The sequence below is a fragment of the Pezoporus occidentalis genome, unplaced genomic scaffold (genome assembly GCF_034315485.1).
Source record: "Pezoporus occidentalis ecotype Australia unplaced genomic scaffold, CSIRO_AGI_Poc_V1 ctg62, whole genome shotgun sequence".
In the NCBI taxonomy this organism is placed as follows: domain Eukaryota; kingdom Metazoa; phylum Chordata; class Aves; order Psittaciformes; family Psittacidae; genus Pezoporus; species Pezoporus occidentalis.
The window spans coordinates 3,199,714-3,224,168 of record NW_026915966.1 but is presented as its reverse complement, the minus strand read 5'-3'; the positions used below and the strand labels follow the sequence as shown (position 1 = coordinate 3,224,168).

The 24,455-nt window shown below is 59.1% G+C and overlaps 1 protein-coding gene, 1 long non-coding RNA gene and 1 other non-coding gene across 5 annotated transcripts; 2 read left to right on the top strand and 1 right to left on the bottom strand.

The window, feature by feature from the left end:
- The first annotated feature begins 2,082 nt into the window (after window positions 1-2,082).
- Window positions 2,083-5,208, top strand: LOC134174618 (uncharacterized). Of its 3 annotated transcripts, none has more exons than XR_009968721.1 (6): window positions 2,083-2,124; window positions 2,755-2,843; window positions 3,808-3,890; window positions 4,548-4,614; window positions 4,842-4,967; window positions 5,126-5,208. It is a non-coding gene; the product is annotated as an uncharacterized LOC134174618 (long non-coding RNA). The 3 variants fall into 3 exon arrangements; XR_009968720.1 differs by having other exon boundaries at window positions 5,069-5,208; XR_009968722.1 differs by lacking the exon at window positions 2,083-2,124 and adding an exon at window positions 2,207-2,226 and having other exon boundaries at window positions 5,069-5,208.
- LOC134174704 (small nucleolar RNA R38) lies at window positions 2,612-2,687 on the top strand. The gene has a single exon (XR_009968751.1). It is a non-coding gene; the product is annotated as a small nucleolar RNA R38 (small nucleolar RNA).
- A 1,576-nt stretch (window positions 5,209-6,784) lies between the features above and the next one.
- On the bottom strand, window positions 6,785-17,344 carry ST6GALNAC2 (ST6 N-acetylgalactosaminide alpha-2,6-sialyltransferase 2). The gene is made up of 9 exons (XM_062639737.1): window positions 16,941-17,344; window positions 11,666-11,792; window positions 10,821-10,995; window positions 9,936-10,101; window positions 9,715-9,853; window positions 9,467-9,570; window positions 9,227-9,310; window positions 8,179-8,278; window positions 6,785-8,029 (listed from the first exon to the last, which is right to left on the bottom strand). Exons 1-9 carry the CDS (start codon window positions 17,063-17,065, stop codon window positions 7,862-7,864), a joined length of 1,188 nt encoding a protein of 395 aa, XP_062495721.1. The 5' UTR covers window positions 17,066-17,344; the 3' UTR covers window positions 6,785-7,861.
- Window positions 17,345-24,455: the final 7,111 nt, after the last annotated feature.

Genomic DNA, 24,455 nt, shown 5'->3' with positions numbered 1-24,455 from the left:
TAGTTGTGGTGTCTGGTGTAGTTGCTTATTCAGAAAGCTAAAAGTAGTCAGGCAAATTGCCAGCCACATCTCCACAAAGCAAAGGCTGCTGCAATGAAGACTCTGTTAACTGCTGCCATTCTGTATCATCATCTGCTCTCCTACCAGGCCAAACACTTGTGCAACAGGCTCCTGCGGGACAGGGAGGTGCTGAAACTCTCATGTTCCCACCCCAGGGGATGGGACTCACTGCAGGCTGCTTCCTCCAGGTTCCTGCTAGGCTTTCTGCAGCTAGCAGAGGACACAGAGGGCTGGAGAAGGCCTCCTAGCAGCCACTTCTGTTGGAAGCAGCTTGTTTTTAACAGCACGTTGGCATCTCTTTATAGACTCCTTGCACCACTGCAAGAAAACAGAATTAAACAAAATGCCTTTTGCAGTCTGCTGACTTGAGACTTTAAGAGACAACATGGGGCATTCTGGAGGGCAAAGGACTCACGGGTCAGGTTAAATCTATGGTCTGGAAAGAAAACTCATGTTCTAAAACAGGAACAAGGCCAGGAGGATCCAGGCACTAAAAATACCCACGAAGTCATGCTGCCTGTCCCTGGGAACTTGACTGCCTTGCCTGGAAAAGGGCCTCCTGGAGCACAGGGCCAGCCGGGGTGGGCAGCACGGAGCCACCTCCCTGCCATCGGAGGGATCCAGGAGCAAAGACACGGAGCTCACGGGACTCGGATAACACAGGTGCTGTGTTCATAGACTTGGCAATCCCAGAGCCAGGTCAGACAACAGGAGGTGGCCATGCCATGCAACACCAATGAAGCTTACTCTTGCTGTCGCTGTGGGGAACAGGGCAGCTTTCCATGAGCATATCTTGGATTGACACCCAGGACAGGGAACCCCCCCTGTCTCAGACATTTCAGGGGTGACACCAGTTAGATATGGCGTTTTACCTGTACTCAGACTTGTCTGCTTTCCCTTTCCAGTCACTGCAGCCTTTCACCACAAGGACGGATAAAGCTTTGAAGCAAGAAAGTGCACATTAGTGATTCTTATTTTTCCTCCCTTTGGTTACACTTACACTTTGGCATAAGCTGAACAGGATCCTATAGATGTCATGGCAGGTTTTAACATCGAAACATAAGCGTTGCACAGACTGGAGGAGTCACAAAGTACACACACATATGTACTAACTAACCTCTGCCTAACCCCAGTCTCCTGCTAATTCACCTGTGTGTGCCCCTTCCTACACAAGCTAATGCTTGTTCAGCCTTTCAAAGCCAAGTGCAACCCTGGAGCACAGGGAACAGCTGAGGGACCTGGGGGGGCCTGGAAAAGAGAAGGCTCAGGGGGGACCTGATGGCTCCCTACAAGTGCCTGACAGGAGGATGGAGCCAGGAGGGGCTGGGCTCTGCTCCCAAGGAACAAGGGATGGGGCAAGAGGAAACGGCCTCAAGCTGCACCAGGGCAGGTTTGGATGGAGCTGAGGAACAATTCCTGCCCCAGAGGGTGCTCAGGCATTGGAACAGGGCAGGGCTGCAGTCACCGTCCCTGCAAGTGCTCACACAGCGTGGAGAAGAGGCCTCAGTGCCATGGGTTAGGGGTGGCCTTGGCAGGGCTGGGGTAAGGGTTGGACTGGATGAGCTTAAAGGGCTTTTCCAAGCTCACTGATCCTGTGATTCCGTGTGTGCCTCCCTACTGAACAAAGCACAAGAATGAACAAATACAAATGCCTGAGGGTGCAGGACCCCAGCCTGGTTCGGGCTGGAATGGGCCTTAAAGCTCCTCCAGTTCCAACACCTTCCACTAGAGCAGCTTGCTCCAAGCCCCTGTGTCCAACCTGGCCTTGAGCACTGCCAGGGATGGGGCAGCCACAGCTTCTCTGGGCACCCTGTGCCAGCGCCTCAGCACCCTCACACGGTTGAACCCCTCCCCAGTGCCTGCTCTAAACACATCCAACCACCCCGTACCGCAGCACCGCGCCGTGCCGTGCCTCCCCACCGCCCGCCATCACCGACCGCGCTGAGGCTCGGCACCGCCGTTCCCGTGAGCCCCCGCTCCTCTCGCGAGATCTGCTGCCCGCGCAGCCGGCCCCTTCCCTGCCGGCTCCCTCTTCCGGGCGGCATGGCGGCGGTGCGGCGGGCGGTGAGTACCGCGGGCCGCCATCGGCAGCCATCCGCGGGCACGGCGGCCCCGGGCGGCGCGGGGACAGCGGGGGGGCGAGCGGGGCGCTCCTGCGCGCTGCCGGTAATGGCGATTGCGGGGCGGCGGCGCCTTGAGAGCTGCCTGTGGGGACGGAATGGGGCGGCCTCCCCCCGCTGTGGTGGGTGAGGGCGGCAGGGCCTGGCTCCGGCCCGCTCCGTGCGGGGATGCTCCTGGCCCGGGCGCTGCCCCACCACGCTCATCCCGGTTCTGCCCCGTGGGAGGGTGTTTAATAGAGCACCGGTATAACTCTGCCCGCGCCTTGCCATCGGTACAGCGTCAGGGCTTGCCTTTAAGCACCCTGCAAGCGGCGAGCTTGAGCGAGCAGGGCCATCGTTCCCATTGCGCTTGGTCCGGAGGGAGGCAGACGCAGAGCCAAGAACAGGCTTGAGGTGGACCTGTGTGGGCCAGGTTTTAGCTGCCCTGGAAGCTGAGCTAGTGATGATACAAGTTATCCCTGTCTGAAATTGATCTTTCCTCTGTGGAAGGTTAGCTCTGAGGCTCAGCACTAAATACACAGAGGTAAAGGGATGGTGTGTTGTATGAGCTGACTCTGGCTCCTTCCTCTTTCAGCGTGTGGCAGGGTGCAAAGCCAGGGTGAAAACACTCACCTGCTTAGGAAGCTGATTCCTTCACTGGACCAGCACTAAACCTGCACCATGGTAAGAAACAGCAGTCTCATCTTGTAGTGTGGGTTTTGCCTCTCACTGGGCTGTGGAAACAACACTGTGCTGTGTCAGATGATAGCCCTTGTGTCCTTGGGGCTACTGGTAGGAGGGATAAAAGCCCGATGCTTGATTAATGTAATTAAGCCAATGAAGGCTGTAGCTTTGTTGCAGCTGGCACCTGACTGTGCAGCTCTCTGCTGCCATGGAGCACAACTTGACAGGCAGCCCCGAATGAATGGGAATTTGACTGGTGCTGGTGCCCAGTAGAGCAGCTGCTTGTCAGCGTGGTCAAAAGATGAGCAGGAGTAGAAAGGATTAGGAGGGATTGGATGACAGCCCATTATGGAGACACCTGACACAGCTCATCTCATAACTGTATTTGTGCAGCGGTAGACCCAGTGAAAGAATAATTGTTCTGTTTGCCTACCCGAAGGTGCACTGAGACAGTTTCAAACCCGTATCAGGTTGCTGGGCATGGGGACGTGCAGTTCTCATACACCAAAGGGTCGTCCTAGCAAGGGCACACCCTGAAGAATCCTTCCCCAGCAGGGTTGTGTCTGCTTGGATGTATTGATCAAGTAGACTCATAGACACTTTACATCCAAAAGGAGGGGATTATTCTTGTGTTTAAGGAGGGAATTGGATTAAGGTGTTTATGATGGTGAGGAGGATGTCTGCTTGAGGTGGCTAAAAAGGATCTAAACCATTGAAGTCACAGGCTTAGTGTGGGTTTTATTAATAAGAAGGATTTACATAGCATCCATGTCCCAGAGTTTCTTGTCTGAGTGACACAATGCACTGGCAAATGTGTTCCTTTGTCTCTGAGGGACAGGTTTCTGCTGTGCTGAGTTTGAGAGACAAAATTTGCCTCTGAATGGAAACCTTCCTGTCTTTAATTCTTGCTGTGACCCAGTGTGAAATGCTGTTGCTAACAGTGCTCAATACAACTTGTATTTAGGAGGAAAGCATCCTGCAGAGGCCTGGGGCTGTACTGCTGCCCAGAGACAGCTTTGGCAAGAGAGCAAGTTGGGCTTCAGACTGGTAAGAGAAAGCTTTGGTATTGCGTGCTGCTGGGTTTTGATGTGTGTGTGGGCAGCACGAGTCATTGCTGAGCAGACTGTCTTTGAATGCTTACCAGGAAAAGTACTAGTCATCAGGAAAAACACTGGGGCAGCATCTGGATGTCTTTGTATGGAATTGTATAGAACTTAAGGAGTTCATACAGCCAAGGGCAGGAGAGAAACCAAGCCTGTGATGTGTCGTTATCCCTGTCCGACGTCTCGGCTGTGAGGGAGAAAACTGTCCACTGAGGCTTATGTCCCCTCAACACGTCTAGCAAAGATTCCCAGCAGCAGGAGTGGTACCAGTAGAGCAGAAGCATCTCTCCCCTTCATGCCCTGGTGATGCACAAGTTCTGTCCCAGACTCACAGGCTCTCTAGTACAGCAAGGCTCAGGACAGGAAGTAACTGACTGCTGTTGCCACAGCACAGATTAGATCTGTGAAGAGCTTTTAAGCTGCTTCAACCAGGGAGGCACAGCAGCAGGTTGAAGGGCAGGTAAGAAATGTGGCTTTCTCTCACCTAATGTACAGTCATGGAACACCCAGGCTGTAGCAGCACTTTGTCTCCAGGTAGCTGACAGCTCCATTCTGCTAAATAATTTCATGCTTTATTTAACAAGTTTGTATTTGTTTGCAGAAGATCAGTAACACTTCCTGACAGGCTGAGCCAACAGACGTGACAGCGGACTTCCTTAACAACCAAGGTTGGTGTGCAGGACGTGAGGGAATGGTGCTACAAACCATCAGTCAGTGATTGCTCTGTCAGTACTGCTGTGTTCAGGTGGGACCAGTCACTGGGAAGAGCATGTGGGGCTTTTGGCTTCCGAGGAGGACGGGGGGAAAAAGTACTTTGAGAAAAAGAATGGTTTCAGAGCAAAGTATTTCTAGGAAAGCAGTTACAGCATTGCTTTGTGGTGTCTCCCAACTCTAGAAGCAGCAGAAGGAAGATGGTTCTGGAGCAGATTTCACAAATGGCCATTGATAGACCGTTGGAAACAGGGTGAAATGGCCACCAGTGTGTAACTGCAGGCTTCTCCTCACTGCAGCCCCATCGTGGGTAAGTTCCCAGTAAAGCCAAAGAGGATTTGGGTGCTAGTGCCATTGGCTATGGGGGGAGCAGTTTTTGTCTCCTGAATGCTGAACTGTTGATTACTGCAGGTGAGGAGCTCTTCAGCTGACAGTTGCTCTGCTCTGACACTGTCTTTTCTCACCTAGGACCCGATCTGCAGCTGGCAGGAGGAAGAAGTGCTTCCCTGCTGTTTGCTGTTCTGGAATAAAACAGGTTGTGGAAAATCAGAGTTGAAGTTTGGTTATTTTTGTCAAGGTTATCTACTTAAGCAGAAAGGGTTTGGAGCAGGGAGAAAGGATTTGGGGTTAAAACCCTTTCAGAAATGCAAGCAGTTGTGAGCTTACTCTTACAGCAAAACCTGCTCTTCCCCAATACCTCAAGACTTCAGTGCCAGCAGACGTTGGAAAAGCGCTTCATGATAGCAGGAACTGCTAGGAAACATAGGAAAAGCAGTGTGACAAAATGACTTGCAGCTAAGCCAGGTCTGATGACAGAAATGGCTCTTGTATTCTGCTTGGAAGCTTGAAGATGAGGAAGAAGAGGAGAGAGGCAGTAGCAGAATCATAGAACAGTTAGGGTTGGAAAGGACCTTAAGATCAACCAGTTCCAGCCCCCCTGCCATGGGCAGGGACACCTCACACTAAACCATGTCACCCAAGGCTCTGTCCAACCTGACCTTGAACACCACCAGGGATGGAGCATTCACAGCTTCCCTGGGCAACCCATTTCAGTGCCTCACCACCTTCACAGTAAAGAACTTCTTCCTTATGTCCAATCTAAACTTCCCCTGTTTTTGAACCCGTTACCCCTTGTCCTATCACTACAGTCCCTAATGATAGTCCATCCCCAGCATCCCTATCGGCCCTCTTCAGACACTGGAAGCTGCTCTGAGGTGTCTACGCAGCCTTCTCTTCTCCAGGCTGAACAGCCCCAGCTTTCTCAGCCTGTCTTCATAAATAGTAGAGCCATTGGGTTCCTTGTCTGGTCAAATGGAGTGTATTTAACTCTGGGGCAGGGTACACAGAGCTTGGAAACCCCTTTTGGAAAGGAAAGAGGAATTGCAGTTCCTGATGTGCACAAAGAGCTCTTCCCATGAGCTGGATGGGATTCCTGGCAGGAACCTGCACTGGGACTGCTCATTTGTAAGACCTCTTTTTGCCCTGTGTGTCAAGGCACTGCCATGGTCCAAGTCACCTCCCTGGGCTTTGCTGAGGTTTGCCAGAGCTGGTTTGAGGAGGCTTTGGTGCTGTCCTGGTCAGGTGATGTGAGGATCAGGTTTGTTCTTGTCATGCAAGAGGTTTTGCTGAGTGCTTGTGAATAAAAAACAGGCCTGACAGGCTGCCTTGGTGCTGTTGAGAGGTGGCTCCCATGCAAACAAAGGTTAATTTGAGATCTGGGAACACAAGATAGGTTCCAAGCTTGAGATTACATCTGAATTGGAAACCAACCTTCTGTACTGCTCCTTTGAACTGGCTGAAATCAGCCTGCTGTGAGCTCGAGGGGGTTTTGAGGTTCCCTGGCTCACAGCCTGCCTATCTCTTGCCATCTCTGCCGTGAATTGTTCTCTTCAGCTGATGCACAGCACGGAGCATCCCAAGTGGAAAAAGGCTGTGATCGGAAGCTGCTCCCATAGATCCAGCACAGCCATCCACGTAGGGCTCCAGGGATTAACCCTGGAGGGGGAGTGGCCCCATTGCTGTGACTGGGGCTATTCCCCAGCCAAAGGCTCACTGCTGCATGCTGCAGCCCTTCTGCTGTGGGAGGCAGAGGCCTCACCCCCTCGTAGAAACAACAGAAACAGGCATAAAAGAACAGTCAGCATTTATGTCATTACAGAGAGGGAAAATCTGGTCACACCACTCCCTCTGCAGTGCCCCATCAACACTGGCTGCAGCAGCCTCCCCAGAGGGTCTTCCTTAGCCCTGCCTTACATGGGATGGCAGATGGGTTCCAAACCATCATCCCTTGGGCTTTTGGGGAGGAGTAACCATCACTCAGGGTCCATCACCCAACTGGCTTGGGGCTGCCTCCTCCCTTGGAGGGCACCGCATGGTCCCCATGGAAGGAATCCCCACCAAACCCACTCCCCTGCACACGTGGGCTGCAGGCCCACTCTCAGTTCCAGGATGCTCAAAGTCCAGCTGTGTTTGTGATGTCCCAGCTGAGCTGCAGTAACCCTACTCACAGCTGATGGCTTTGAAGCCTTGCTTGAAAACACCACGAGCTGGAGAAGGGCAAAATGACAGGGCATGCTGTGTGTCTGTTGCAGGAGAGGGCAGCCAAGCCAAGTCTTTCCTGCTGGTCATGGAGGCAAACAGATCCTTCTGGACAGCAGCACCTCAATCCAGAGCTGGCTGGAGATGGGGCTTCCTGCAGCCTGGAGGGAGATGCTCTCCAAACACACCATGTTCAAGTTGCTGAGATGATCCAGTCACCACTCCAAGGATCCATTACGCCTGTTGTGGTCTCACTGTGGTGATGAGCATTTGAGCTGGAGCATGATGGTGAAGGGTGTTTTCCAGCCATAGGTACACATCTCCAGCATCTTCTTCCACCATCACCCTGAACCTCACAGGGGCCAGTGCTGCCCCACATCCTTGTTCATGGGGCTGGAAGGTCACAACCACGTGCCACGGTGTTTCTTGGTGCCCCAAAGGCCACATACAATCACACTGAGCCATGAAACGTTGTTGGAGATCCCGGAGGATCCTCTACCAGCTTCAGCTTGCTCCTCACCATCGTACCACTGCCGGCTGCGGTGCAGCGGGGCTGCTCCCTGGGCTGGCTGGGCAGAGCCCTCCGGAGGGAGAAGGTGGCCTTCAGGGAAGAGGAAAAGAGCCACAGGAGTCCTTGAACTTGCCCCTGTGGGCAGCTGCCCAGCCTCACCGCTGGTACAGCGTCATGATCCCTGCTCGGTGCAGGCTCCTCCAGAGAGCTGCCTCCAGCATCATGTCATGGTTGGCATAAAACACCAAGGGTTTCTTCTCCACCTCGTAGTAGTGGTCTGAGAACTGCTCGTAGTTGGTGGTGATGAACCCATAGGCACTGACCTGCGGGGAGGGAGGTGGGACAGAAAGAACAGCGTCAGGGCCCCCTTGGACACGGACGTGGGGTGGACAGGCCGGTCCCCACCATGAGCTTGCAGCAGCTCCTCAAAGCTCCCCCACAACTACAGGGGGGATCCCTGTGCCCCTTGTACCTGGTCGCAGGTGTGGAGCGCGGTGAGGAGCATGAGGGCACCGGTGCTGGGCATGTAGAGCGACCCATAGCGCGTGTCCAGCAGCTCCGACCGCAGGAACCTGCCGGAGCACACAGCACATCAGGGGGGTGCTGAAGCCACGAGAGCCAGCAGCCCCCTGCCAGCCTCCAGCATGTGCCCAGTGAGGCAGGAGCACTGAATGAGCTGCAAGGGCTCGTGTGGATTCACTGATGACTGCTACTAGGGTTCGGCTCATTTGCTGCAGGCACCTCTCTGCTGTTTGACATCGCCTCAACGCAGGTGCCTGATTTCATCCAAGGTAGGAAAGGACAATCCCTGTGGGCCCCACCTCTGCTCTTGTTAAAGTCAAAAATTAGTTCATTCTGGGAGCTGCTGCGAGGGCTGGAGCAGCTCTGCTCTGGAGCCAGGCTGAGAGAGCTGGGCTGGGGCAGCCTGGAGAAGAGAAGGCTCCTGAAGGGGAGACCTGAGAGCAGCTCCAGTGCCTGAAGGGGCTGCAGGAAACCTGGAGAGGGGCTTGGGACAAGGGATGTAGGGACAGGCCAAGGGGAATGGCTTTAACCTGCCAGAGGGGAGGCTGAGCTGAGCTCTTAGGCAGAAGCTCTTCCCTGAGAGGGCGCTGAGGCGCTGGCACAGGGTGCCCAGAGAAGCTGTGGCTGCCCCATCCCTGGCAGTGCTCAAGGCCAGGTTGGACACAGGGGCTTGGAGCAAGCTGCTCTAGTGGAAGGGGTCCCTGCCTGTGGCAGGGGTTGGGGCTGGAGGAGCTTTAAGGTCCCTTCAACCCAAACCAGTCTGGGATTGTATGAAATGGGGGGCAAGGCACAGCGAGGTGTAGGAGGGAATGTGAGCTGTGCTGCAGTGGATCGCAATGGCAGGGGAGGGATGCCTCTGCCTTGTTTGCAGAACACAGGGCAGAGGTGGTCCCAGTGCCTGGAGGGGGACTGGGATTGTGCTTTGATGCTGGGCACCACTGGTCTGCACTGGGGTGAGCAGTGGCAGGATAGAGCCGGTCTGAGCCCACCACCCTCACCTGGTTGTCAGGTACTGCAGGAAATCTGGATGCAGCAGCTTGAACTTCTCAGCAGATGCCTCCGGTCCAAAATACTTGCGTGGCCTGCGCAGGGCGAGGAGAGCGGCAGAGCTCGTGTCACGGGAGCCCTGCGGCTACTTGGGGTGTATCCCACCAGGGGCAGATGAGGTGAGGACAGGCAAGTCCTGCTCCCTCCACTGCATCACCTGAGGTGCTGGGGGGAACTTGGGGGCTACTCACTCGTCCCCTTTGTCCGAGCCCTCTGGGACCGGGCTGCCCTGGATGGCCGATTTCAGCATGATGTAGTCACGGGCATCCGAGGGGATGAAGATGTACTTCAGGTCCTGCAGCGGGGACACAGCTGTGGCACCTGGGGGGCCCTTGGGGCACTGCCCAACCAGCAGGACAAGGACTGAGGGCTCTGGAGATGGGGAGCCCTGAGGTACAATTAGGGGTCACCTCCTCCCCAGCAAGCCCTCTGGCCTCACCTTGCCCTGGGGTATCTGGGTGAAGCCGTACTCCTCGTAGGCGATGAGGGAGTTCTTCATGGTGTTCACCGTGAAGCCATAGAAGGAGATCTTGGTGCCAACATCCTCCTCGAAGCCTTTGATGACGGCCCCGTTGAGCCTGGGGGAAGAGCACAGGATGCATGCCCAGGGCTGGCCCTTCCCCAGCACCACGGCCCCATCCTGCCCGGCCCCATCCTCACCTGAAGACCAGGTCGTGCGCATCGATGGCCGTGCCCTGCCGCGAGCCATTGAGGATGCCGCCGTTGCCCACCACGGCGCAGCGCACGCAGCCCCCGGGGACGCCGTCCCTGTCGAAGAGGCGCCTGTTGGCCGAGGTGTTGAGGAGCCGGAGGGTGCTGCCCACCACTGGAACAGAGCAGGATGGGGCCGGTCAGGGGGAAAAGGTGCGGATCAGCCCCGTGAGCACCCGCACGCTTCGGTGTGAGACACAGGCAGGGGTGAGCTGGTGCAAGGGCACATCTGGGGGCAGCACAAAGTGAGGTCTGCAGGTGGGATGGGATGGGATGGGATGGGGGGACACCAGCCAGTCCCTCCTCTCCCAGGCTTTGTGCCCCAGCCCCACACTCAAAGCCTGCTCCAACCAGCAGCACAGGGATGCATCCGGACATCTCCAGCCCTGCGGACACTGCTGCCTGCCCCGGCCACGTCCCTTCCTGACAATGTCTCCTTGCAACTGCCCCCGGTTCCCTCCCTCCCGTTGTCCCCAGCACTTCCCAGCGCAGGGATTGAAGCCAGCGGCTGCCGGGGAGAGCAAGGAGTGGGTTTGGGGTGGGAAGGGAAACAATCTCCCTCCAGCACAATGGGCCGGGTTGTCCGAGCTCCCCCGGCCCCAGTTAATAACGGAGCACACACTGGAGCTTTTATTCCGGGAAATGTCACAAGATGCAGGCAGTGGCATTTGCAAACCCACGTCCTGCACCCGGGAGCAGGAGTGGGAACAGATCAGGGTCCCTGCAGGGCTCCTCTCCCTTCTGCTGGGCTCCCTGCCCCCCTTTAACCACCCCACACCCTCCCATCGCCCCCTAACCCCATCCTCTGCCCCCCCATCCCGCCTGGCTCCCTACCTGTGTGGGACAAGCCCTGCCAGCCGTAGGGGACGTGCCGTGCCTTCAGCCTGTCCCAGGTGTGCGGGGTGAAGTGCTGGTCCCACATCAGCACCGGGCTCTCGAAGCGGAAGATCTGCCCGAACTTGGGGTCTGCCTTTGCTCTGCTCATCACCGAGTGGAGGCACGCGCTCGGCTGGGGGGGAGCAGGACCCTGGGTCAGTCTCCAGCCTGGGTCTGCCATCCCTTGGACATCTCTGCCCCTCAGCAGACACCGAGGGGAGGGCAAACCCAGGGGCAGAAGTGCTCGTGGTCCATCAGATGTCCGGGGTCAGCCAGGCAGGGCACTGCCTCACACCTTGGCTTCCCGCTGTGAAACACCCCTTGGTACCCAGCTCACCGGGGCTGGGAGGACCAGGGCTTGCAGAGCCACCGGGGAGCATGAGCCTCACGACAGAGCAGTGTGGACACCCTGCTGAAGGCCTCTGCTGTATAAGATCAGCCCCCGTGCCCAAGACCAGAGCCTGGGTCCATCCATCCTCATGGCTTTCCAGCCTGGGCTGGTAGCAGCGAGTGATGCTGGCTCCGGCCTCCACACTGAGGAATTGCTCAGGGAGATGCTGCAGCCGCCATAGGGAGGCCTGGGGAGACCCATGTGCATGGATGGAGGTCACCACACACACACACACACACACACAAAACCCCTGCCGGACAGCGCTGCACATCCTCTGCTTCCCCACATGGATCTTCAACCCACAGCGCCCGGCAAGGGGGGGCACCGGGGTCACTGTACCCATGGCAGGGGTTGGAGCGGGATGACCGTGTGGTCCTTTCCAGCCCAGCCCGTGCCGTGACTCCGCGGTTACCTGCTTCCTGCTGGGCTTGGGCTCCTGCAGCGCTGCGGTGGGAGGCTTGAAGGGCTTTGAGCCCCTTCCAAGGGCCCGGCGCGATGCCCCCGGTGGAGCCAGGACCAGCGGCTCCGGCTGCAGGAGGCTGCGGGAAGGAGGTGGGGGGGGGATCAGCCGGGACCACCCCGAGACCCCTCCCAGGTGTGAGATCCATGGGGCAGGACCACGTCACCTCCCTGCTCCCCAGCCCATCCCCGTGTCCTCCTGCAGAGGACTTGCAAAGGACAGGGTCTGTGCAGGCAGCGGCTGCCTTCTGCTGGCTCCCACTGCCGGGACCCCTATGGACCAGAACCTGCATCCCCTGGGGGGGAACCCTGCTGAGACCCCCGCGGCTTTCCCCCCACCATCCCACCCTTCCCAAGCCCAAAGACAACAGGGCTGGGACAAGCTGGGAGGTGGGGGACTGGAGAAGCAATCGATAACTGGAGTCTGGAGGCTCTTGGGGTGTGTGGGACCCTTTGCCATGGGGCCAGCTGAGGAATGCTGAGGGACAGAGGCAGAGGGTTCCCTCCATAGGATATCGGGGTGCCCTGAGCCAGGCAGAGCAGCCCCAGCCCCAGCCCCAGGGGGATGTGGGGCTGAGGCCAGGCAGGGTCAGAGCCTGGCGGGCAGGAGGTGGGAGCCCACCGGAGGGGAACAGGCTCCCATTCATCCCCGCACACAAGAGCCCTTCAGAGCCCCCCGGTGCCGGCAGGGGCAGGTGCCCAGGCCAGAACGGGGGCATTGTGGTGGAGACAAGGGCCCCTTGTCCTGGGAGCTCCGCCTGCGGCACTGGGACAGGTAGGGGCAGGTGGGGAGCGGAGCGCAGCAGCGTTGGGTTTCCATGGCCAGCACAGCCCCTGTCAGCACCAGCGGCACCCACAGCCCTGCCCAGGAGGGCATCCAGGCTCGTTCGCCACCCAAACCCTGCTCCGTGCCACGGGCTATGGCAGGACACAGGGGACAGCCCAGAGCCTGGCTGGGGCTGGAGCATCTCCCCAGGCATGGACCTGGTGAACCCCCCCTGCAGCCCTGACCCGGCTCAGGAGCAGCAGCACAAGAGGGACGTGGAGCTGCTCGAGTGGGTCCAGAGGAGGCCACGGAGCTGCTGCGAGGGCTGGAGCAGCTCTGCTCTGGAGCCAGGCTGAGAGAGCTGGGCTGGGTCAGCCTGGAGGAGAAGGCTCCTGAAGGGGAGACCTGAGAGCAGCTCCAGTGCCTGAAGGGGCTGCAGGAAACCTGGAGAGGGGCTTGGGACAAGGGATGTAGGGACAGGCCAAGGGGAATGGCTTTAACCTGCCAGAGGGGAGACTGAGATGAGCTCTTAGGCAGAAGCTCTTCCCTGTGAGGGTGCTGAGGCGCTGGCACAGGGTGCCCAGAGAAGCTGTGGCTGCCCCATCCCTGGCAGTGTTCAAGGCCAGGTTGGACACAGGGGCTTGGAGCAAGCTGCTCCAGTGGGAGGGGTCCCTGCCCGTGGCAGGGGTTGGAGCCGGAGGAGCTTTAAGGTCCCTTCCCATACAAACCACCCCGAGATTGATTCTATGATTTAGTCCCAGCTCCCTCTTTGCACCATCCCAGAACACCCAGCTCTGGACAGGCGATGCAGAGGGTGCAGGAGTCCCTGCGCAGAGGCTGGGCACGGCCAGTGCAGCTCTTTCAATCAAACCATCTTGCCATGAAAAGGCATCTCCCCAGCAGGAACCGCTGCCCTGCAGAGCACACACATGCTCCAGCCCAGGGCCAGGGTCCCCAGCTTAGCCCTGCCCCATGGCCACATCCTGCCCTCTAAGCACAAGCAAGGAGCCCTCCTGCTGTGCGCAGTGTAGAGGTGCTGACACCGGAGCTGGCCCCAGCTCATCCCTGAGGCTCATCCAGGAGCACTGGAGCTGGCACAGAGGAGGGAGAGGATCCATCAATGTGGGGCTGAACCACCCAGGCTGATGCTGGAACCGCTGCCTCCTGGTGTTACCAAATCACTGTGAGCATCTCAACAAGCCCAGCCTGAGCAAACCTGCCTGTTCCCGGCAGGATGGTGCTCAGCAAGGCTGGGCAAGGCCACCCAAAGGCTGCAGGAGCCCTCGTGATAACACTGGAGGCTGCTCCTTCAGCCCAGCTCTGCCAGGTACAGCAGCACAGCCCAGCCAAGCAAAGCTCCCCCATGCAAGAGTCCTGCAGCAGCTACAGGGGCATGGAGCTGCATCTCTCTGTGTGCTGCAGGACCCCAGGGAGCCCCCAGCCCTGCTGCCCTCCTCCATCACACACAGCCAGGATCATCAGGGGTTGCAAGGGAGCTCTGGAGATTCCTATGGCACCGGAGCTCCCATGGGCCTTGCCAGCAGGAGCCTATTGATGCACCAGCACCCAAGCGACAGACCAGGGACTGAAGAAACCTCCTTGCACCAAACCCTTCTTTGCCCCCTCACCTTTTGCCTGGCCATGGGAACACAACCCATGGGAGCTGCTCCCCTCACTCTCCATGCCCAGGAGCTGACACAAACAGCCCCTCCCACCCCATCACCTCCCCACCCCGTCCCCATCAGGCTCATGAGCCCCAGGTGCGCATCACTGCCCATCCCTGTGTCTTGCTTCACACCATTCCCTTCTCCTTCCCAGGACAATGCAAGACCCCGGTGCTGCCAGTGGAGGGTCCTGCTCTGCTGCCTGGGATGCTGGAGGCCCCCATCCACTGGGATCGAGGAAGTTGGCTCCTGCTGATGTTTGATGGGTCCCACATCCAGCCATGGCCTCTCCCTCATTGCTCCGCGCGCTGCCCTGCGCCCGCATCCCAACCGTGGGTGCTGGAGCCAGCCCCCATCCTGGCCCTGCCAGGGCCCCCCTGTGCAGACGCAGCCGGTGAGCGGCTTTGACGTCAGGCGCCAGGATGTGGCCGAGCGCCTCGTGCCGCCGCGTTGACTCAGACGGTGACAACGCTCCCGATGCCGATGCACAATGGGGCTGCGGGGCAGGAGTGGCCGCGGCTGCCGGGTCAGCACCGGGTCCGGCCAAGCCTGGGTGTGCTCTGCACCGCCGCGGCTTTCCCAGCTGACGTTTGCGGTCCTTGGCCGCCCCGCAGGCCTGGCAGATAACAGAGCTGAGCGCCCTGAGCACACAGCCCTGCCTTATCTTCAGCAAACAGGCCCAGGGCCCCGCAGAGCTCTTTGAGGGAGCGGGAGCAGCGACGTGAACCGGCTCTCGGGAGGGGGTTTGCTCCATCCCACCGCAAAGGGCCGGACTCCAGAAAGCATCTTTCAGCAGCGCAGAGCCAGCGGCACCGGAGGCTGGGCAGAGCCCCGCAATCACCCGCAGGCGATGCCAGCAGCTCGCTGGTGCTGTTCCGGAGATGGTTGGGGATGGAGGGGACAGGGCTGTGCCCAGCCGAACCCCGGGGCTCCAGGGATTTGGCTGCACGCCGCAGGGGGGCTGGGTCCGCAGGGACAGGGGCACTTCACCCATCTCCATAGGGCCTCAGTGCTGCCACCAGCTTTGTGCTGAACCGGAGCACTGCCATGGGTGTCTGGCCATTGGGTGATTTGGTGCCAGCATCAGTGAGGGGTTCAGCTTCTTCCTGACCCCCTTCACTTCTCTGTGGCCCTGCATAGACACAGCCCACCCAAACCTCCTGGCCAGAACGTGACCTCCCCTGATGGTGTGAGGGTGGGAAGCATGTGCTCTGTGCACATCAGTGCGTGACACAGCGGCTGTCCCAGCATCACCTCCTGTTCAGCCCCGCATCCCTCAGCCAGGCTGCGCTGATTTCCTCTGGTCCTGGTCCAGAGTGATTGTGGGCAGCGTGTTTGTAACCACAAACAGGATTTGCTCTGGTTTGGGTCTTGCTTTAACAACTGAATTAAAGCCAAGAGTAAAAGCCCAGGAGAGCTTTGGAGGACAGCTCAGCTCCCCGTTACCTCACCCCGGGCTCCTCTCTGGGGCTGGAGGAGCCGACCCTCAAATCCCATCAGCTGTGGGGCAGGAGCTGGGCTGGCTCTGCAGTGGGGGACCCAGGGCTGGGGTAGGATCAGGCAGAGATAGGAACCTGCTCCCAGCACCCACCCCATGGGTCTCCTCCACACCCCGCTCCTGGGACGGACCACAGACCCTATGCCAGGGCACGGCTGGTTCCCATTCCCAGCTCCAGCATGGTCCTTGTGCACATCCTGCTGCCCCCATGGGCCTCAGGTTCCCCTCTCATGAGCTCTCATCAAGCTCTTCGCAGGGAGCTGCTCACATCCCAGCCCCAAGCACCAGCGCTGCTGCCACTGGCACCTCTGCTCAGCCAGCACAGCAAGGGGGGGAAACAGCAACCTCTGCCAGGGCTGCTGGGGTCCTGCTGCCGCGCAAGCCTGGTGGAGGGGGGATCCCTGCCCTGGGATGACAGGAAGGGGCAAGGAGAGCCCCAGCTCCCAGACAGGGAAGAGAGAGGAGCCTCTGGACCCTGTACAGGGCTGGCTCCGGTCCCCAAAGCATCCTCTGCTCCCGGGCAGCACCCAGGCGGCTGTGCTCTGCTGCACCCAGAGCACCCAGTGTGGAGGCGAGGGACACCCAAGGCACTCTCCTCGCACATCACCTGATGCTCGCAGGAGAGGAGGGCGGCCGAAGCTGCAGGGCAGGTGCTGTGCGGGCTCCCTCACCCCTGCTCAGCCACGCTCCCCAGGGCTCCCTGCGGGACCTCGGCACCGGGGAGACCCAAAAGGGTTGGGGGAGGCCGGGGATGCCCGGAGGCAGGGAGCACAAAGAGGGAGATGCACATCGCTGTGTTTGGGAGGTGCTGCAGCCCCTGGGAGTTTGCAAGGGGTTGGGTGAGCCCCAGGGATCGGTGCAGCTCCGTGGGGACCAAACCTGCCCCCGGATAACCGGCTCCGATCCTCACTCAGCCCAGTGGGGATGCAGAGGTTGCTGAAGGGGGTTCGATCCTGCTGGGGACTGAGCACCCGCAGCCACCCCTGGACCCAGCGGCGGTTCCTTTGCACTGCGATGAGATGAGCACACACGGGGACCCCCGCAGCCCCCCACGGCCCCGGGGTCCCGCTCTGGGCACCCCTGGGCTCGGAGATGCCCAGGACACCTTTGGGGAGGGGGGGGGGGACGGGACAGAACCTGCTGCGAGCACGTTTCCCACAGCAGCCATCAAGCGGGGGCACAGCGGGATAACCTGCACTAAAGGGCCCGCACCAGCACCCCAACAGCACCCCAATGCCCCCTCCCCGTCCCAGTGCACGACTCCTCATCCACACATCCCGCCTCCCCTTCCCCTCCTTGCCTGGCCAGGATCCTCTGGCTGCTGGGCGACTCCACCGTAGCGTAGTAGTGACCGTAGAGGAGCAGGGAGGACGTTAACCCCGCCAGGAGCAGGAGGCAGAGCCGCTTCCAGTGCGGAGACCCCATCCCAGGCACCTCAGCCGCGGGAGCAGCGCAGGATCCCTACAAACTTCCCGACCTCCTCCTCCTCCTCCTCCTCTCGCAGCCCGGCTCCGTCCCGCACCTTGGAGCGGGCTGGGATCCTCCTGCGGAGGGAGGGAGCGAGCCGGAGGGAGGAGGCGCCGGGCTGCCTGCTTCAGACTCGCGGCGAGAAAAAGCGCTTTTGAGCCGCTTTCTGTGCGCGCTAGGATTAAACATTTACTGACCCGGCAGCGAACCGGGCCCCTTTGTCTGCACCTCCCCACGCCGCCCCCGCCCGCTCCCCCAGCGCGCAGGGTTCCCCTTTCCATAACTTATTGTTGGGCTCCAGCACCGCTTCCACCCCGCGCAGCCACCGCCGGCTCCGGCTGGAGGCATCTGCTGCGGGTTAGCCCGGGGTAGAGGAGCTCCCGGGGGAAGCCGGGCTCCGGGGTGCAGGCAAAGGGGAGGAAAGAGGAGGGGGAACTGTTGTGGTGCTGCCGGATGGCTCCCTCCCGACGCGGTTTAGCAGCAAACAGAGCGGTTCAAGGCTTTGAGTTCAAGGGATGGGGAATGGGAACCCGCGTTTGGGGGATTTTGGGGAAATCCAAATGAAGCATTTTGGTGTTTTGGGGAAGGAAATGCTTCAGTTCCCTCTTGGTGAGAGAGGTTTCGACATGGCTTTACTTGAACTCACCTAAACAAAGAGAGCAGCGCTGGGAACTAAAGGAGATGCATACCAAAGGAGATGCACACCAGAAGCTGCTCCGGCGGGGGAAGGGGCTCAGCAAGGAGAACGGGAGCTCTCACGGGCTCTGCAGTGATTTCAGGGCAGTGTTGGATGCTCAGGAAGCACCAGCCCAGGGGAGCAGCAGCGTGGTGAGCCCTGCTCCGTGCAATCCCTCTGTCCTGCACCCGCGGCTCCCTGCGCGCCCACCGCACATCACCCCGGGTGTCACCCACCTCCAGCCCCATCCCAAATACCCGCTGTAGTTATCCTGATCCAAGAACCCTTGGCCAGACCCCATCCCTGCTCCCCTCGTGCACTCCCGGGCCAGCAGCGTTTTCCCAACCCTTCTCATCCCTTTGGATCCAGCAACACCCCGCTCCCATTCCTGCCTGCCCAGGCACGTTCCCGATGGTGCTGCTCCTTCCAAGGGAGGTAAAAGCAAGCAGCATTCCGCTCTGTGTCTGTTACTGCAGCTCCCACCATCGCCAGCCCGGGTCCTCTGGGAATTTTGGCTGTGCATGGATGGCACCCACCGGATGCCCTGGTTCCATTGATGGCCGTGCTGTGATGTGACCACAGGAGCAGGTCTGCACCCCGAGGCTGGCAGCGCTGGCCTTGTCCCACCGGGAGAGCGAACATGGGACCGGGAACACCACATGGGGCTGGTTTCAGAGCAGACGTGCAGGGATGAAGCTCTGCTGCTGCACAGGGAGCTGTGGGGAGCAGGCAAGGAGCAGGAGGGACAGGACAGACCAAACCAGCACCACTTGGGTGAAATCGGGTCTAAAGCTGAGCTGGAGCTACCCCTGCAGAAGGTCAGGCAGGGGAGGGAGTTAATGGGTAATCCAGAAGCAAAGGGCAGCTCTGGTGGGAGAGCTGGATGGGGTTTGCCTCCACCAGCCAAGCCTGATCCCAGCCCATGGGGGCATCACAAGGCTCAGGTCCAGCAGAGCAGGGACAAGAGCCTGGGGCTGGGCTCAAAGGTCCCGCAGCCTGGAGCCTGTTCCCACCAGCGTGACTTGGGGGTTGCCCTTGTTTGCTCTGAGCTGATGGATTCGCTCCTCATGTGCAATTGATTCTGGCCCTTCATTAATCACAGCTAATTATTACCAACTGCTCCGGCGAGCCACGGGGGGGACCCTGCAAGGGTTGGTGCTGGAGGTGGATGGTCAATGGTCCAGAGCAAGCCTGGGGAGAGTCAGGAATTTGCCTTTTGGAGCCATAGGCCAAGGGGAATGGCTTGAACCTGCCAGAGGGGAGATGGAGATGAGCTCTTAGGCAGAAGCTCTTCCCTGTGAGGGTGCTGAGGCGCTGGCACAGGGTGCCCAGAGAAGCTGTGGCTGCCCCATCCCTGGCAGTGTTCAAGGCCAGGTTGGACACAGGGGCTTGGAGCAAGCTGCTCTAGTGGAAGGTGTCCCTGCCCATGGCAGGGGTTGGAGCTGGAGGAGCTTTAAGGTCCCTTCCAACCCAAACCACTTGGGAATTCTGTGAAGATTTTATGATCTATGGTGGGGCAGCAGCTCTGTGCATTTGCCCTGCGGGCTGCAGGAGCTGGTTTCCTCACATCACTCCCATCTCAGTTCCCATGAGAGATGATTTTCTATTGTTGGGGTTTTTTTTCAACAGGGTGAAAATGAGATGCCTGGTTCCTCATCTGCTCCGCTTGTTTTGCGCTACAATGCAACTTGGTCCATGCCCCAGCATTAAGTGGTGCTTAATTTAGAAGTTAAGTGTGAAAACCCCTTTAGGATGAGAGTTGCCAAATAAAGATGAGGAAAAGAACACAAAAGAAATCACAATGAAAACCAGCAAGCGTCATTTTTAGCCTGGGCTTTGTGTTCCAGTGATTACAGCTTGGAAACAAACCCCAAGCCCTCCACATGGCCAGCAAGAGGAAAATCAGCACCGTTCACACCAGCTGCTGGTTGGCCACGGGTTGGTGGGGGGAACTCATGTGGTCTTTGGCATATGAACCGTCCAGCTGGGAGAAAGAGATCTCCTGCAGGGTTTCCATATCCCCGTTTGCTCAGCACAGGGCACGGGGGCATTAAGGACGTGACCAAGAGCTGCCTGTGGAGAACAGCCCCGAAATTCCAAGTCTGGGTGTAGGAATGTGTCGCTGTGTCAGCCCCTCTGGAGAACATGGTGCCATAGGGATGCCTTAAGGAAATCAAGGACAAACTGGGCAGCAGATGCCTCGGGAGGCTGATGCACAGCCCCTTCCTGGTGGAGCACAGAGAACAGAGGCCAAACCTCATCTCCCCAGGTTCCACACAGACACAGGGTCAGGTGAAGTGCCCGCAACACCGACGCTGCCTGCGGATGCTCCCCAATGGTCTGTGCTTGGAGTTTTAGGTGTTACTGCAGCCAGAGGCAGCAGGTGAAGTGGGGAAGTGACCGGATGGAGGACTGGGGACCCCGATGGGATGGCAGCACCCAGCTGCAGGACCAGAGATGCTCAGGGCTGTGCTCAGCATCACTCCACAGCAACTGCAGCCCTGAGCACTGGGCTCTGCTTCTTGGGCAGGTAAAGGGGTTCTGGGATGCAGCTGTGCAGGGAAATGGAGCTGATGTGCCCCAGCTTCTTCCCTGTGAGGGTGCTGAGGCGCTGGCACAGGGTGCCCAGAGAAGCTGTGGCTGCCCCATCCCTGGCAGTGTTCAAGGGCAGGTCGGACACAGGGGCTTGGAGCAAGCTGCTCTAGTGGAAGGTGTTGGAACTGGAGGAGCTTTAAGGTCCCTTCCAACAGAGACCCCTCCATGATCCAACCTGGCAGCATGCAGCCCCTGGGGCAAACTCACCCTTCAGTCCCCTCCTGCTCCCTCCCAAAGCAGGAGGGCTGTGGGGACAAGCCACGGGCTGAGGTAGCAGGTTGGGACCTCGTATGTGGTGACTCCTGTTGGCTCTGCTGGGGCCCAGCCTGGCTCTTACCACAGTGACGAGATGTGTGCGCATGGCAGAGCCGCTGGTCAGCCCTGGACCATGGACCAGGGCAAGATAAGCCCAACGCACAGCCAGGAGGCCATCCCATCTCCACCGGGCACAGGGCAAGCTGTGGGGCTTTGGGTTATGCCCTGGAGGGGTGCAGAGCTGGGAAACACCTTGGAGTAACCATGGTGCGGACCCAAACCGCTGCCTTCTCCTGTCTCGCTGGCTCAGCAGACAGGAGCTGATCCTGCCCTGCTCTGAGCGGGGTAAACAGTGCCTGAGGTGCGCTGAAACACAGGAGCCTCAAAAGCACATGGTCCAGGGGTCAGGGCAGGCTCTGTCCCCAAAGCACACAGCTGGGAGAGGGGACACTGAGCGAGCCCCTTGTCCACCCCTGCTGCAGGGAGGGAGGGATGGAGGGAGCCTTGGGATGCCCTCGGGACACAGCAAGGTCCTTTAGCAGCCCGAGGGCCAGGTCAGGCTGAGCTGAGAAAGCCCCACAGCCCCCAGGGTGCTGCTGCTCAGCCTGGCAGAGGAGCCCCGGTACCACAGCCCCTGAGCAGGGGCACAAGGGGAGGTGCCCTGAGGTCACCTGGGGCTTTTTGACAACAAGGCCATGGGCTGCTCCTTTATCTTGTCCTCACGCCCCTATCATCAATCGTTTTTCTGGTCTGACTGCATTTCCCTGCTGCCACATCCCCAGCAAAGGGAGAAGGTGGACAAGGGGAGTGAGGAGGGCGAATGAACCCCCCACCCTGCCCCAAACATCTCTGTAGCTGGGGAACATAAACGGCATCTGGGTTGTTTGTGACCTGGAGCAGGCACAGCCCCACAGCACCCAGTGAGGCAGGGCTGCTCCAGAGCGATTGCCTGGGAAGGAGCAAGGAGGGACAATCTGGATGTGCCACCACGGCACAAGGCTGCCTCGGAGCCCTGTGTGGCGCCAGGCAGGGTTTGGTGGTGCCTGCCAGCACTAGCAGACACCCCAAGCCCTAGCACATGGTGTCCCCAGGCCTGGTCAGCCCAACCCCGCTCCCACATGTCCTCAGGGTGCATCCCGGTCCCCCAGCCCAGCAAGTCCCCATCTGCTTCCTCCTGCTCAGGCCCCAGCCAAGCAGCTACGTGCCTGTGCCCATGAGCAGGACACGGTCCCTGCATCTGCCAGCAGTGAGCAGTCCCAGCACACAAAGGGAAGAGGTGGAAGCAAACACAAGGCCTGGCAGGAAGGTGACACGGTGAGAGCTCCCGGTGAGCAGAGGATCTGGTCCCCACAACAGGGGGTATTTAGAGGCTGTTACCTCCTGGGGAGCCCCAGGAGGAGGCGGGCACGGCTGTAACAGCCCTCAGTACTCACCAACAGCTTCCCAATAAGGCAGGGCTGATGCAACAGCAGATTCCAGGCACCAGGTATCGTGCCCACACATGAGCAGGAGCCGCTGTGTCCGAGGCATCTCTCATGATGTCAGATCCCACGGCTGCTCCCTCCACTTGTGCTGCCTTCAGCACCACATCACATTGCACAAGCCGAGGCTGCAGCTTTGCAGCTGCAAGAGAGTGACATCTGTGGGTACCGAACTCCCCCTGTGCATGTCCCTGCATGCCCCAAGGAGCTCCCGGGCCATAATGCTATGGGCAGGCAGGTGTTATAAAGTGAAGGACACTGGGGGACAAGGGCGTGATGCAGGATTGGGACAGCGCTGGGACACGGCCTGTGCCAAACCTGGACGTGCCAGATGCAGCAGGATGCTGACAGGTCCTGAACTGGAGCTGCCACCTGCTGGCACTGGGACAATGGTGCCTGCCAGCCACATGGACCTGCCTGGGCACATTTGGGGTGGCCCTGAACCATGGCACTGCCTCTGTTCAGCTGCTCAGAGGAGGCTGGGGCTGGTCTGGCATTGCAGCATTGCTGGGCCATTCCCCCAGTCCTGAGACCCTGCTCTGTCCAAGGCTGCTCCAGCTCTTGCTGCTCTCCATAGGTTCTGCTGCACTGGTTTGTGCCAGCTCAGAACCTGGCTGGGAAATGCCACCTCCAAAGCCCCTCAACTTCCAGTGGCTGCTTAGGACCTGGCTGCAAAGCGGGGTGGCTCTGGTGGACTTGTGCTCCATGGGATGGGTATCCATGTGTGCCCTGTCAGCCCACGGTGGGACAGGATGCCTCGGTGCACTGGGACAGGAATCAAGTGAGGATGGGCCAGGCAGGGCCAGGCCAGAGCTGCTTTTCTGGAGCCACAGAGGGTGTGGGTTTGAGCTTGCTGGGCAACCCCAGAGCACAGCAAAGGCCCTCCTCCAGCCAAGGTTATCCCTGGTACCATCTACCTGTGCCAGCTGCATGGGAGGAAAGCCTGGAGCAAACGGCCTCCTGGGAAAGCTTCCTTCCCTTGACTTTGGGAAGCCTCAGAGCTGGGCACTAGGGAAAAACCCAGGCTGGGGGCTGCCAGCCCCAGAGCCTCCTTGCCCACCATGATCCCTTTGCTCTGCAGGACTCAGCCCCATCCCGCTTTCCAGAGGAGCCAGAAACAAAAGAGAAGGAGGGGGAAGGGCCTAAGAGAAACTTCTTCCAACTTCTGGGGAAGAGAAAAGCCCCATTCAGGCAGGAAGAACAGTGTGGAGCTGGTCACTAAGCAACCCACAGCAATGTGGCTCAGCCCAGCCAAGGAGTGCTGGGCAGGGAGAGCCCGCAGGGCCTGGGGACAGGGGACACTGGTCACCACGAGGGGCTGAGACACCCCGAGCTCCTCGGTTGTCCTCAGTGGGCTCTGGGGGCTGCCCAGCCTCCATCAGGCTCCCCCTTCACAGGGAGGCTCTTTGCTCCCCAGATCTGCTCCAAAGCCTGTGGTTTCCCATGGATTTGGGGTTCACATGGGGCTAACATCCACCATTCCCAACAGAAGCACAGTGCATTCCAGATAACTCCCTGCTCCCACGGTCACCGCAGGGCTTGCACAGGCAGAGCAGCCAAACACAGGCTACACCCTCTCCCAGATAAACTCAATTCTTCACGTAGATTATCAATGGGGGAGGTTGTCCTTTGCAAACAAGCTTAGTGAGACATGAGAAACTGCCTGGCCTCTCTGCAGCACAGGGGATAAAGGGACAAAGGAAATGAGGCCTGACAAACCCTGCTGACAAACCGTGCCCAACTGCCTCTGGGAGCCCAGGGGTCCCTGGAGACACTGCTGCCCCTGGCAGGATGCTGCGGGAAAGGAAAACCACTCACAGCCAGGGCAGGTCCACTGGGACCAGTCAATGTGCAGCTGGGCCCAGTGCAGGGCCTGAGGAGCCCAAGGAGCTGCACTGGACCTGCCTGGACACTGGGAGGGGGTTTTGCCTACACGGTATCATAGGGGAAACACCAGAGAGTCACACAGAATCCCAGCATCAGCAGGGCTGGGGGGGACCTCTGGAGATCATCCAGTGCAACCCCCTGCCAGGGCAGTACCACCCAGAGCAGGTCACACAGGAACGGGTCCAGGCAGGTTTGGAATGCTTGCAGAGACTTCACCCCCCCGGGCAGCCTGTCCTTCGTGCGTTTGCCTCCAGCATCTGATGTACTCACAGAAGAGTTGCTGGGACAAGGACAAACTTGCCAGGTTTACCCACTTCCTCAGGAGGTGTTTGTCCTGGGATAGCAAGGGGAACAAGTTGGGGATGCTCAGGTATATCCACACAAGCTGCAGAGGCGTTATCATGAACAGTCCTGCCCTTTCCTGGCTTCACCCGCCATTCTCTCAGCCTTTAAG